Raw genomic sequence first — 14460 nt, 5'->3', positions numbered from 1 at the left:
TCTAACGCGTAATGTGAACTGCAAAGCTAAAATCCTTATTAGATATAACCCTCTCAATTAACAATTCGATTCTTATGATTGACTTTATTTGCGAAGAGTTGTAATTTGTAAATCATAAAGAGGCGTTTGATAGAGGTTATTATTATATTATTATGATGAAAATTTTACAAGTGTTTAAAAAAACTTTTTTTTTGTCACCTCAGAAAAAAACTTGTGATATACGTAACTTATTTTCACAAAATCTAATGTAGTTTATACAAATGATTTATATAGAATTAACTCTTTTTTCCTCTTTAATTGTAAAAAGAGTTTATGAAAACCATTAATTGAACAAGTTCAGATACTTAAGATTAAGGTAAGTCAACGCAAAATGAATTTCAAAACAGTAAATGTTGTGGTTTTGGTAAATGCAAAGCAAAAAAGGTCGTTATCCTAACTGATGTATTCAAGTTTAATACATAAATAAAAACGGAAGTCATAAGAAAAAGATGGGAACCATGAAATGCAAATTTGACTATTAGAGTTAACAATAATAATTCAAAGAAAGCAAAGCATTAAACCACCTTATGCTTCAAGGAGATCTAGAGTATTTGTCTGAAAGAACACCCACAAAGACTCTCCAACTTCTTTAATAACAAAGAAATGATTAAAAGAAAGAAGGGGAGGGGAATACAGGTAGAATAAAGGGTAATCAATTGTTTACACCTAGTGAATTACAATATTGAACAGGCCTTTTGTGCTTTACCCTTCTTTTTCTTCTGCTTTGGTGGTTGAAGGACAACTCTTATGGCTGCATCAAAAACCGCCTTCACGTTCTGCAATAAATACCACCAATAAACTTAAGACTACATATTAAATTAACCATTGTGAACTACAAGACAAACTCTGAAAAACATTTACCTCCTGTGTTTTTGAACTGCATTCAATGTAAGCTGGTGCATTAATCAGCTTCCTCAGCTCTTCTCCCTTTAACAGGACTTACATGTCAGATTAAATTTAAAATATTAAATAATAAATAATTAAACAAGACCCCAGAGCACCCGAAACAAAAATCACCTGAGCTGTGGTAATTGGAACGGCACCAGGATGGTCTATGCAGAACTGCTTATCATCCCGAAGATCTATCACAACACAAATGAAAAAATAATAAGAAACTAACTCTTATGTTGAGAAAACCGTCTATAGAATGTAACTGATCAGGAAACTAACACATTCATTTGTCTAACTGGAAGCTATCACAACTCAATGGGAGATTATTTGAAACTATTTATACAAATCTGGAGACAGGGAAACCCTAATTGCATATACAATTTGTGAATAACTAAAACACACTAGAAAGGCAGAAACGTCAGAACATTGACGACAACAACTGAAGTATCAGATACCATTGGAAAAACAATGGAGATGAATAACTATAGAAGAGATGAAATAAAATGCACGAGAAATCCCCTCTTTCCCCTAGTAGATGAATAATAAAAAGTCGTTCAGCAGTTAACCAATTCTACAAACAGAAGCTTCCAAAGATATAATAATATTTACAACATCAATATATGTTCATGAAATGCACGGGACTATATGATTTCATCACAACAAAAACCCTGATTAATGATGTATAAATATGGGGGAAGATGGCATCAACATATCAGTGTCACATTATGCAGCAAAAAACATACCAAGCTTTGTGCCAACCAGAATTATGGGGACACCAGGTGCATAATGCTTCAACTCTGGAATCCACTGAAAATGAAATGAACACATATAATGTATGAGCAATTTTCCATAAACTAAACATTCAACTAACATATAACACAATCCGTATATTGTTCACCACAGATAACCAGAAATACATAAAAAGCACAAGGGACGCCACAGCAAGATGGGAGGAACAAGCACCTTTTTGGAGACATTTTCATAACTGGCCTTGCTTATGAGAGAGAAAGCCAATATGAAAACATCGGCACCACGGTAACTCAAAGGTCTTAATCTATTATAATCCTCTTGTCCTGTTCCAGAAATAACACAATAAATCCAAAAAGAACTTCCCAAATCATAAAATCCACCAGAACCTAAACGAAACTATGAAAGATTACCAGCAGTGTCCCACAAACCCAGATTGACAATGCTTCCATTAACAACCACATTTGCACTGAAATTGTCAAAAACTGTCGGCACATAATCCTGTCTCCAAACAAAAACCAGAGTAAACAACAACCAACATAGATAATCCCACAAATTTACACATCAATATCGTCATCAACACCAACTCAACCCAACTTTCATTTTTAACAACCAAGCCTTATCACAGTAAGTACGATCAGCTACATGGATCAACCCAATTTTTAACTCCAACCAACAAAAAAATATCACAGCCAAAATCTCACATTATATACATTTTAACCTTCAAACTAACATTCCATGCACAATTTCAAATCATAATTTACATAAGTCCTTACCTCAAAAGTATTTTCCATTTCTACACCCAAACAGAGATTATATAATATATATGTAACTGAATTTCAAATTTACATACCGAAATTTAAATATAATCCAAACACCTTAAAAATCCAAAAAAAAAAAGGAAGAAGAACAAACCGTGGGGAAAGTGTTGCTGGTATAAGAAATAAGCAAACAAGTTTTTCCAACAGCTCCATCACCAACAGTGACACACTTTATAAACCTAGAAGCGCTCATCTTTTTGTTTTTTGAACTCCGAGAAAAAGGAAAACCAAAAAAAAAAGCCTCAGATCTTCACCTGAGGACCCAATCACACGCCCCCTCCTCCAGTTGCTTCTTCTGTTTCAATCACACATCTGCAAAAACCAAAATTCGAAAACAATTACAAGCTTCCACATTGAGAAAAACAACAAAATAAATAAATAAATAAATAAATAAAAGAAAAAAGAACGAATGCTAACCCTAATATCGAAAATGCAGAAAGAGTTATTGAGGGAATTAGTATATTTTTGAGAAAAGGGAAGAAAAAAAAAGAAGGAAACCCTAACCCTTTGGGAGGAGATGGCATTAAGCGGTAACGGAACGGAGATTGAGAAGAAAGAAAGGAAAGGAAAGAGAGAAGAATGAACCTTTTTTTGTCCCCGCGAGATTTTGCCGTTGAACCGTTCGTTCACACACCAACAATTTCGTACATCCTGTAATTATTTGCTTCTTGTTTTTTTTTTCTTTCATTTTTGTGTTTTTTTTTCCTTAAAATGAAAATGTAGTAATAATAATTTCCTTATTTCACGAATTTCTCGCACCGAAATTCGGATCCTGACTTAATTAACTCATGGTCACGGACACTTTCTCATTTTCTTTTTATTAGTATTAACGGATGGTGATTAATGACGCAAAAATTGGGAAAATCCAATAAAAGAATATTAATATAAATATATAAATGGAGTACATTGTATGGTAGTAGTAGACGATAAATTTAGTAAATTCTTTCTAATTTCTAGAGTTCAGTCAAAAATAAAAAATCTAATGTTTAGGATCATTTAATCGTTGTTACCTAAAAATTACGTAATTTTTTTTATACTTATATTTAAATAGTTAAATGGTGTGGCTTATCTGCAAATGATAACTAAAATTTAGAAGAAAAAAAAATTAATATGGGTCAATTTTTTATGGTAGAAACTGAGGTTAGGATGATAAAGATTTTACTAAAAAATTTAAAAAACAATAATGATATATAGTATTTATTTATGTTCCCTCAGTTTTATCTATCAGGAGAAGTGTCCACATTTTCTAAAAACAATTCAACAAAATGGAAGGAAGTTACAATACATAGTAGCTAGTTTATTTTCCTTGTTTCAAAATGTGAGTGTATCTATTTTATGGTAGAACATGGCGAGCATGTTGTGGAAGTGGCTACGGATACAGATTTAGAGCAAACATCATTGATTAATTAAGGATGTTGCTAGAATAAGAAATGTCAACCTACAAACTTTGTCTTTGCCATTACAATTGACTAGCTGAAAGACAGCATTAGATATTTTTTTTGTGTGTGGCTTTTTCAGCTATGTTTAGTTTTATAGTATCTACATTATTTAAATTTTAATATCAATATTTATGTTATATATTACTAAATTTGATTTTTAAAAATTTGTATCTTTTAAGCGTTATTTTTTTATTTATAATTATAGGGTTAATTTAAGTTTAAATATAGAAAAATTAAATTTGTCAAAAACAATGTCTAACCAAAATGATAAGTTATCTTTATATAATACTCTTTCCATCTCAAAATTAAAATAATTTAGTCATTTTATCATTTCACATTTTTTAAGTAACTGTATGAATAAAAGAGAAATAATATTACTTTTATTAAATTATTATTTTTAATTGTATTATTAATATCATAAATATATAGTAAAAACTATTACATTAAAAATTATATAAGTAATATTAATTAAATTGTACAATTAAAAAAATTTATTAAAAATTAAAAATATTCATTTTAGGATATTGTTTTTTACAAATGGATAAATTATTATGAAACAGGGAGTTAATCTTACTTCAAACTTGTATTTTCACTTTTTCATTTTCATGTTTTCTAGGTTTAGGCCTTCAACCATATATCCATATGAACTCCATTGTCAGTAAACAAAAATACATTTACTAACTTACTCATAATTATTATCTAATTATTATAATAGTTATTACCTCACAACATTAATAAATTAATTTAAAGATATTTTTGAATAATAATAACATTATATGCAGATAGTTTAGTTGACATGCATTTGCTATATTTGAATTAAATAAATTTAGACATTTTTTCTTCTTCTTATAATTGAGTTCTAAGATAGTAATTATAGTAAAACAAATAAAAATAAAAATAGATTAAAAAAATTGATGTATTTAAATTAAATACATCAACTTTATTTGACTCATTGATGTTTATATTTTATTGCAGAGTAGTATGGTATTATATGATTCTATAAATTAATTAGTCCATGTTGCATGCAAAAATACCTAATTTTTGCTTATGTATATAAATAAAAATGTAAGACTAGCAAGCACAGTGGTTTGACTTGAAACTTGATCCACATGCAAAGGCTTCTTCTTCAATTGTGTGTGTGATGTGTGGTGTAACAGGGAAAAATGTCCAGCATTTTTCGAATTTCTGTTGAGTGACCAAGTCAAACTCACAAACATTCCTTATTCTTCAACCAAATATAGGAAGTGTTATGTGAGTGAGGCACAAATAGACACATTATTAATTTTCCAAAGAAAGAAAAAACAAAGAATGAACGAAAATTAGTGGAATCATGTCAAGCACACACACCACATTATATAAAAACACCGAAGTTTTCTCCTGAGTCACATAATTGAACATCATATACTCAAACATGATATACCTTTGTTTATAATGCTTGTGCATCAAGCAATACCCTATGCACATGTTCATAACTTGGAAGCAACCAAATAATTGAATTTAATTAACCAATATATACTTGTGTGAATTTGGCAACCAAAAAACTATGATGTTGACTGAGAGCAAAGGCTTTTTGGTCACTACTCTTGTTGCATTTTTGGCTCTTTTAGCAGTTGTCAATTGTGTAGAAAAGGGTGTGACTTATGATGGTAGGTCATTGATTATCAATGGTCAAAGGATGCTTCTATTCTCTGGTTCTGTTCATTATCCTCGTAGTCCTCCTGAGGTAAGCTACACATGCATTTTTGTTGACATTGTGAATTTGGAATTCGGATTGACAGATTCGGCCCATCGGTGGTCGGATGAGCTAAAAATGCAGATTTTAATTTGGTGATTGATCATCCACTCTCAATGTTTACTTAAAATGCATAAAACACTACTAGATTGGAGTTTCTGATAATATCATTTTTTACTACTAGATTGGAGATTTGATCTACCAAATTTTGAAATCTGGTAAAACCCCGAGATTGTTGAGGGGATGAAGAGCATCTTCCTTTTAATTTTTATTATATAATTCAAATTACTAAACTTGAATTTGGATTGTTCGATTTTGATCAAATGAGTCCTCGATGTTTCGAATGCGTGAATGCAGGATGTCCCGACTGTAGGGGAGCCAGATCTGTGAATTTGTGACAATAGTGAAATATGATTCAACATTTATGTAATACTAGTACTTGTTTATTAATAATGTCGTGTATAGTTATTAAACTAATAGATTTATCATCTGCTTCATTTTATACATTCATTTCTTTTGGTTAGATGTGGCCAGACATTTTCAAGAAAGCCAAACAAGGAGGGCTCAATGTGATTCAAACTTATGTTTTTTGGAACACTCATGAACCGGTGCATGGCCAAGTAATGTGATCTGCATATGTTTTTTAAGACCAAATTTGAATATCACTATTTACTTACTTGGATTGTAGTATGCTATTGCTAACATATTAATTAGTGTTTGTTATTATGTGCAGTACAATTTTGAAGGAAATTATGATTTAATCAAATTTATAAAGATGATTGGAAATCATGATATGTATGAACACTTAGAGTTGGGCCATTCATTGAGGCTGAATGGAATTATGGGTAAGACAGTGTTCTTTGTTGATTCAATTTTCTCTCCAAATATTAATGAGGGTTGCTTAAAGCAGAAGAGATACTCCCTTACGGTGTGAATCATAGTTTGAATCTTGTCGAATGTTGAGAGAGATATTTACATAGTTTGAATCTTGTCGAATGTTGAGAGAGATATTTACATCTATTGTTTGACGACTCTTTGAACAAGATTGACGCTGCAAAAAATTCACTCAATAAATTTAATCCAATATTTGAAATAATACCACAAATCTTGGCTAAATCTTGTTTTATTGGTTACTTTTCAGAGAATTACCAATATGGCTAAGAGAAGTTCCCAACATTACTGTCAGATCAGATAGTCAACCATTCATGGTGATTACTCTACCTAATCACATATCATTTTCATAATTTCTTCTCAGAAAACATAAGTGACCATAATGCTATATTTGTATGCATGCAGTACCATATGCAAAAATTCACCAAAATGATCATAAAGAAGCTGAGGGATGAGAAGCTTTTTTCCTCACAAGGAGGTCCAATTATTCTGTCACAGGTTAACAATAACAAGTATGTGAAATTTAGTTATAACTTATATCCTTGTTGAGTGCACTAGATTTACGTTTCATCATTGTTGATTTTGTCAGATTGAAAATGAGTACACAGCTGTTCAACATGCATACAAAGAAAATGGCGCAAGATATATCCAATGGGCAGCTAACATGGCTGTGGGGCTAGGTACTGGAGTTCCATGGATCATGTGCAAGCAATTAAATGCACCAGCAGGTCCAGTGGTAGGTTCATTCAATTCATTTCTTGAAGTTTATTTTGGATAATGTTTGTTGTTTGAAACTAAAGTTTCGAATAGTGTAGGTGTAACATGGGGAGGGATTTGAATTGCATGTAGTCGGAATTCCATGCATTGATGCAGTCAACAAATTGGTAGTCGTTGGACCAAGGTTGGAAGTCTAGACTTCAAGTTCGGGATTTTAGATATTAAAATCTGCATGCATATTGTACCATTCAATCAAAATCTAACGGCTACTAATGTATTGATTAGAACTGGATTTCAACTGCATGCAATCCGAATTCCCCCGCATAAAAAATGTCAATATCAAAGTCCTTCTTTTTCTTTCTTGTGAATGAAATTTATAGGAAGAACACAAATATGCAGATAAGTACTTGCAATGGAAGGTACTGTGGAGATACATTTGCTGGCCCAAATAGCCCAAACAAACCTACTTTATGGACTGAGAATTGGACAGCACAGTAAGTGCTTCACTCTTCATTTTTTTTATATGGATTCATGGTGGGGGAGTGCAAAACTTGATTTTTCTATAGACAAATATAATTTTGGCTTATTTGTGCCAAAATTAATTTTACCTCCAAACTTTCAAATTGAATTATTTGTGTTGATCTACTGGTATAAGCATGAATGAGACTGTTTGAGAAATTTATACACAAGCACTTATATGATAAGTGTTTATGCTTATCGAGCTTAATTAAGTTGGTTATGCTAACAAGACCTAGAAGTGATAAAAAAAATATAGCTTAGTTAAGTTGTTTATCCTAACAGAGCTTAATTTTATTTTTTTAACCAAATCAATTTTCCAATATTGACAAACAATCATGCAAACATACAGTTGGACTATTAGTACCTGTTTCATGCTTTTTGAAATGACTTGGTCATCACAGATACCGAGCATTTGGAGACCCTCCATCTGTAAGAACAGTTGAAGATATTGCATTTTCTGTTGCTCGTTTCTTCTCAAAGAAAGGCACACTTACTAACTATTACATGGTAAAAAGCATGACTATCTAAACTTTGGTGTTAAATTTTGTACATAAAACCCATAACATGATTCTAATGACATACTTGTTATCTGTTTTGAAGTATTATGGTGGAACAAATTTTGGCAGAACATCATCTTCTTTCGTGACAACTCAATACTATGATGAAGCTCCTATTGATGAATATGGTTAGGCACGTTGGACATAGACCCTCTAAAAGTTACTCTCTCCGTTCTTTTTTAGCTGTCGTTTTAAGGTTATTTACACATATCAAGAAAATTAATAAAATTTGTTACTTTTGATATAATTATGTCTTTTTTTTTTTCTCTCTCTATAATACCTTAAATATTTATTATCTCACTTCACCTATTTCTCTCTCTGCAATAAATAGAAAAGAGTATTGTTGAGAAAACAATAGTTATGTTGCATTGAACTTTAAAAATGACAACTAAATAGGAACAAAATTCTTCTACAGGAACGACACGTAAAAAGGAATAGAGGGAATATAGTACACCACTCACTCAGCTTTCTAGATGTCCAAGCTTATGTGCTTTTGTTTGTGATTTAGGTCTGCCAAGGGAACCAAAATGGGGTCACCTTAGAGACTTGCATGCTGATTTAAAACTTTGTCAAAAAGCTTTGCTATGGGGAACTCCATCAACACAAAAATTGGGTGAAGATTTAGAGGTAGGAAAGTAATAGTTTCACACTTTCATTTCAGAAGAACTAGTAGGATAATGTTCACACATCGCAATCATGGTTCTAAATTGTGGTCTGCATTCATAATTTCGAGCGCAAGATAACGGTTTTTGAGGTCTCTACAATGACATTTTAACTACAATTGTGGCCGCATCAATTGCATTTTCCTATATTTTACTGCAACTACAATTCAAAACCATGACTACAATGTCTTTGTTTGCAGAGTAGAACTTATGAAGGGCAAGGAAATGCATGTGCTGCTTTTTTATCCAACAACAACACCGTTTTGGCTGCAACTGCGGAATTCAGGGGTGATAAGTATCACCTTCCTCCACGGTCTATAAGCATACTTCTGGACTGCAAAAGAGTTGTATACAACACGAATGGTAGTGTATAAGTTCTCAATTGAGGCTTGTGCGTATAAACAGTTAAATTAAACGCTTATAATATAAACACCTATTATATAAGTGCTTATATATAAACTAGTATTTCTATAACAAAGAGATTAAATAAAGTCAATATATTTTCAGATAAATTATAAGTTGTTTTCATAAGTTATTCTAGAGAACTTATAGAAATAAGTTGAAAACAACTTATGAACATTTCATAAGTTGTTTCTTGTAAGGTCTTCCAAACAGTGTCACAAGTACTTATGTATGTAGAAAAACTCAAATAAACCAATTCAAACAAGTCCTAATCTTTTTTCATTCGGTTCTAAACATACTGCCAAAAACTAATGTTTAGTTAGTTAATTTCATTGCAACTTTTATTGTGTAATAGATTGTTTCACAATACAATGCAAGAAACTATAAGAAATCAAAGATTGCTAGTAAACTCCAATGGACAATGGCTAAAGAGAAAATTCCTACTCTAGATGTTTCTCAACTTAAATCAATGGAGCCTTTAGAGCACTTCAGCACAACCAAGGATACCACTGACTATCTATGGTTTATGACAAGGTAAATGGATCCTTAATCCTTACCATTACCACAGTATCAATATGCTGTCTTGTTAATGGTGTTGTCTTTTCCTCAGTATAAAATTAGACCAAGGTGACTTGCCCTTTAGAAAAACGAAAAATGTGGTTCTTGAAGTATCATCTCTTGGTCATCTTTTGCATGCATTTGTCAATGGTGAATATATAGGAAATGTTCTCTTTGATCACAATAATTTAATCTAAGTTTAGAAAGAATTCCTAGCCTTGTCTTCAATGTACTTCTATTTATGCATTTGTTTAATCTCTCAAATTTGCAAATTTTTTTATAGGATCTGGGAATGGAAACAACTTAGCAAAGAGTTTTATCTTCAAAAAACCAATATCCTTGAGGCCAGGAGTTAATAACATATCAATCTTGGGAGCAACTGTTGGATACCCTGTAATGATATCAAAACTTATACTTTACTCTTTCATTATCCATTCTATTTTCCCAGGAAGCACACTCATAATTGTGTTTTTTTTCCAATCAATTTAGGATAGTGGGTCTTACTTGGAGCACAGGGTTGCCGGAACGGGAGTTCGCACAGTGTCACTGCATGGCCTTAACAGTGGTACCGTTGAGCTGTCATACAGTGGATGGTGGCATAAGGTAAGACTATAAGAACTTCACATATAGAATGATGAATTTAATTTATATGTACTGACAGAGTAAACAAGTTTACATTGTCACTCAATTCCAGTTGTCGGATCACAAAAAATGTTTGACTTTAATCATATTTACTTCAAAAGTCATACAAATAGTAATTTGTGATTGGTAGATAGTGTAAAAAGTATTACACCGATAGTGTATCAAAATTAATCTCTAGAATGATTACCAAGAGAATGGCATTGAGACATGTATTTAAGCTATGATTGTGCTGCAGATAGGTTTAGAAGGTGAAAAGCTCAACATTTTCACAGAGCAAGGTTCTCACAGGTTTGAATGGACCAAAGTTAACAAGGGACCAGCTCTTGCTCTAACATGGTACAAGGTACTCCTGTTTCTTAAAACATATTTACACAACAAAATGGCATGTGGATTTGAAAGGGAATTGATATGTAAAAGAACCAAATATCCTATACTTTCTTTCTGTAACATATTTTCACCAATGACAGACTAACTTTGATGCTCCTGAAGGAAATAATCCTGTTGCCATTCAAATGGAAACTATGTCCAAAGGAATGATTTGGGTGAATGGGAAAAGCATTGGTCGTTACTGGTCATCATACCTCTCTCCTCTAGGAAAACCTTCTCAACCAATGTAAGTAATGTGACATTCTCATAATAATTGTCGAAAGACAAAAACTATAAAATATACATTACATGCATGCAGTAAAGACCAACATGGCATCGTGTGGTTGATATAAGTGATAAAAAACTCAGACGCTTTAAGTAAATAGGTCAGGGGTTCGATCCTTGACTCTTGTGTATGGAGAAAACTTGATTGGGAGATAATAATTCACCTTGTGTGTCCAACAAGTTTTCCCACGAGATAAGTCACTGCAAAAAATAATGGTGGATACTTCGTACCTATATCAAGGATATAAAAAACCATGCATGTAGTAAATACATAGATAGGTAGTAGTTGAAGCTAAAACCTTGTTTCCATGCTTTGTTTTCACAGTTATCACATTCCAAGGGCATTCTTGCGGCCAAAGAATAATCTTCTGGTTATATTAGAGGAAATGGGAGGAAAACTAGATGGTATAGAGATCCTAACCGTCAATAGAGACACAATTTGCAGCATAGTAGGGGAAGATTATCCACCAAATGTAGAGACATGGAGCAGAGATAAGGGTGTGATAAGGACCAATGTAAACACTCCAAGACCAACTGCAAACTTGGTGTGTTTGGACAACAAAATTATTACTCAAGTGGATTTTGCAAGTTATGGTGATCCAGTGGGAAGCTGTGGACATTTCCTCCTTGGAAAATGCAATGCCCAAATTAGCCAGAAGATTGTGGAACAGGTCAAAACAGCTTATTTTTTTCCTTTTTTCTTGTCGCACACACAGGTATGCTATATATGTCTGTATATTTTTACATGTAACTTTCTTATTCTTAATGTGCAGTACTGCTTGGGAAAGAAAAAGTGTACAGTGCCTGTAGACAAGAACATTTTTGATAAGCATGGAAATACTTGTCCAGGAAGTTCAAAGACTCTAGCAATTCAAGCGCACTGCGGCCGTAAAAATGTGCGAGTGAGAGAGTCTCACTCAAGTTAGAATTTGAAGAAGGAAGCTAGTGCTGTCATTTTCAAATGCAATTTTAGAAACTTTAGACTGTGTACTTTTTGCACTCTTTTAGCTGTTTATGAATATGAATAGGATTTAATTTGATCTGTATAAGACCACATTTTGGACTTTTAACACAAATTTTTGGTTCATCTGGAAATAGATAAGAGTCATCTAGTTCTTCATGCCACCGGGTTCTCTCAATGTTACTTCAGAACAAGAGATTAATTTTAAATCATATGGACTAGTTTAAGTTAATGACTTAACCACACCCTCCTCCTTGTAGGCAACCAAAAGGTCAAAAAGAATATGATCTACTTGGATAATCATTATTGATCGTGCATCAACTTCTAATAATACAACTTTGTTATAGACTCTTGACTATATAATAGGGACCATGAGGAGCATCCCAAGTACAAAGGAAAAATAAAAGTGAGGTTATCACAACATACAAGCATTCACTGTAAATTACAAAGAATTGCGTAAAGCTGCAATAGAAACATCGAACCCAACGATCAAGATTTACTGAATGCACGAAGTGTATTGTCTAGAGCCTTTCTGTCGTAATCCCCTGTGAAAATGCAATTTCCGAGAGGACCCTTTAGAAGGATGAGTCTCAGCAATCCATCTGCTACCTTCTTATCAACCTGATATACCAACCAATATAAATGAACTTTTAGTGACACTAAAAGCAAAATGAACTTTACGAGTATTGAAACTGAAGCGTTGTTCCTTACCGCCATGACAGATTTAAACATGTCCACAGTCATAATTTCAGGAGGCACAATCGGTAACTTGGCCTGTTTTAAAATGTCACTAACTCGCTTCACAATAGAATCATCAATCCAACCTAGGCGATATGACATGTCAACAGCCATTACCTGTGTACATTGGCATACAGTTTTCCTTAAATAGAAACAAATGTAGGTATAATTCATGGTTTGATTGTAAGTATATATATACCGTGCCAGCTGCAACAGCCTCTCCATGAAGCCACTGTCCATAGCCAACCCCAGTTTCTATTGCCTAAAATAAGTGCCATGAGAAAGCACATTAAAATCAAAGAAGGAAATTTACCAATAAAGAAAATGCAGAAGCAATTATTTTACTATTTTGATGAAAACGACTTGCACAGCATTAGTATGACTCAAAAGCAATATAGCATGAAATGGGGCATGAGTGATTAACTAGTCAAAAGTATAGTAATAAATAACTAAAATGAATATTATTCATAATATTCTCGTATTCTATGCTATGTAGAAACTTAAATTCCATGTTTAATCAAATTGGCCTATTAATTTTTTCTCAAACAATCCATGTCTCCCCCATATACAAAATTATTTTTCTATCTATTTACAATTTTATACTTGATCATGAAGGCATAAAAATATATATATCGTAGCCCTAGGTTATGAATATTTCATATGTCGCCAAGGATGGTCTTCACAACCAAGATTTCAAAGTTTTGCATAAAAAAAAAATACAATAAACAGTAAAACCTACTCACATGACCAAATGTATGACCCAAGTTCAATGTTGCCCTGAGTCCACTTTCCTTCTCATCCAAGGACACAACCTCAGCCTTGTTTTCACACGATCGCTTTATAGCGTATGCCAGTGCACTAGGATCTCTGCAGTGGATGACAATAATTTGTAAAAACTGGAAAAGTAAAAGTAATTGCAGAACATTAAGATGATAAAAGATAGACGAACAAGAAATAATGTACCACTAATACGCAATAACGTACATACTAGAAAAACGGTATTGTGTTTGTATCCGATACTAAATAACACACCTACATTTCTACTTTTAACGCATATTCTTATTTTGGATATCTGTCACCCTCAAAGTACTTCTCAATCTCAATTATTACATTGGAATTTGAGAGGGGGAGCAAGCATGGAAATTTAGTTATGACAGGACAGTGATAACTAGATAACTTTTTACATACATAAATATGAAAATTTTATTTAATATATGCTGCCTTACTCATATCCCTATTTTAATTTCATTTTACAAAATTATAGTACAGAGTATTGTGTTCGATACTCATATTTGTACCAGTGCAACATAGCCAACAAGAATGAGGAAGTCAAAAAGCTCAAGCTAGAGATGCTTTTTCCAGCCAAAAGTCCAAAACTTTATACATATAAACATACATTTCCTAGAAGATCTGCTTTTATGAACTATGACATGTTACACCTATTATATCATTACAAGCTTCATAACAGAAATGAAATAAGCTAGTAGCAGGAA

The 14460-nt window shown here is 32.6% G+C and overlaps 3 protein-coding genes across 5 annotated transcripts in view; 1 reads left to right on the top strand and 2 right to left on the bottom strand.

Moving 5' to 3' along the window:
• Nucleotides 1–491: 491 nt before the first annotated feature.
• On the bottom strand, nucleotides 492–3239 carry LOC101508512 (rac-like GTP-binding protein RHO1). Of its 3 annotated transcripts, none has more exons than XM_027337561.2 (8): nucleotides 3084–3239; nucleotides 2593–2810; nucleotides 2091–2178; nucleotides 1894–2003; nucleotides 1674–1737; nucleotides 1057–1121; nucleotides 901–966; nucleotides 492–815 (listed from the first exon to the last, which is right to left on the bottom strand). In XM_027337561.2, exons 2-8 carry the CDS (start codon nucleotides 2689–2691, stop codon nucleotides 714–716), a joined length of 594 nt encoding a protein of 197 aa, XP_027193362.1. In that variant the 5' UTR covers nucleotides 2692–2810; nucleotides 3084–3239; the 3' UTR covers nucleotides 492–713. The 3 variants fall into 3 exon arrangements, with proteins under 3 accessions (XP_027193362.1, XP_012574507.1, XP_012574508.1); XM_012719053.3 differs by having other exon boundaries at nucleotides 3003–3159; XM_012719054.3 differs by lacking the exon at nucleotides 3084–3239 and adding an exon at nucleotides 2916–3068.
• A 2231-nt stretch (nucleotides 3240–5470) lies between these two features.
• Nucleotides 5471–12331, top strand: LOC105852669 (beta-galactosidase 13-like). The gene is given in 20 exon segments (XM_073364514.1): nucleotides 5471–5660; nucleotides 6194–6289; nucleotides 6403–6466; nucleotides 6469–6514; nucleotides 6811–6877; nucleotides 6966–7058; nucleotides 7150–7296; nucleotides 7677–7771; nucleotides 8198–8303; nucleotides 8397–8481; nucleotides 8862–8980; nucleotides 9216–9383; nucleotides 9773–9951; nucleotides 10028–10146; nucleotides 10268–10368; nucleotides 10465–10578; nucleotides 10853–10960; nucleotides 11085–11230; nucleotides 11594–11939; nucleotides 12042–12331. Coding segments are annotated over 20 exon segments (2532 nt in total). The 5' UTR covers nucleotides 5471–5480; the 3' UTR covers nucleotides 12195–12331.
• A 170-nt stretch (nucleotides 12332–12501) lies between these two features.
• The window catches only part of LOC101507874 (3-dehydroquinate synthase, chloroplastic), a 3760-nt gene continuing 1801 nt past the window's right edge, over nucleotides 12502–14460 (bottom strand). Inside the window, exons 5-8 of the mRNA XM_004512095.4 lie at nucleotides 13711–13834; nucleotides 13167–13229; nucleotides 12941–13084; nucleotides 12502–12850 (exon numbers count right to left, since the gene is read on the bottom strand). Coding sequence (XP_004512152.1) covers nucleotides 12719–12850; nucleotides 12941–13084; nucleotides 13167–13229; nucleotides 13711–13834 — 463 coding nt within the window. The 3' untranslated portion in view covers nucleotides 12502–12718. The remainder of the gene's footprint in view (nucleotides 12851–12940; nucleotides 13085–13166; nucleotides 13230–13710; nucleotides 13835–14460) is intronic.

Source organism: Cicer arietinum, chromosome 8 (genome assembly GCF_000331145.2).
Source record: "Cicer arietinum cultivar CDC Frontier isolate Library 1 chromosome 8, Cicar.CDCFrontier_v2.0, whole genome shotgun sequence".
Classification (NCBI taxonomy): Eukaryota; Viridiplantae; Streptophyta; class Magnoliopsida; order Fabales; family Fabaceae; genus Cicer; species Cicer arietinum.
Note: the sequence above shows the minus strand (reverse complement) of the source record. Positions and strands in the feature narration are given on the sequence as shown.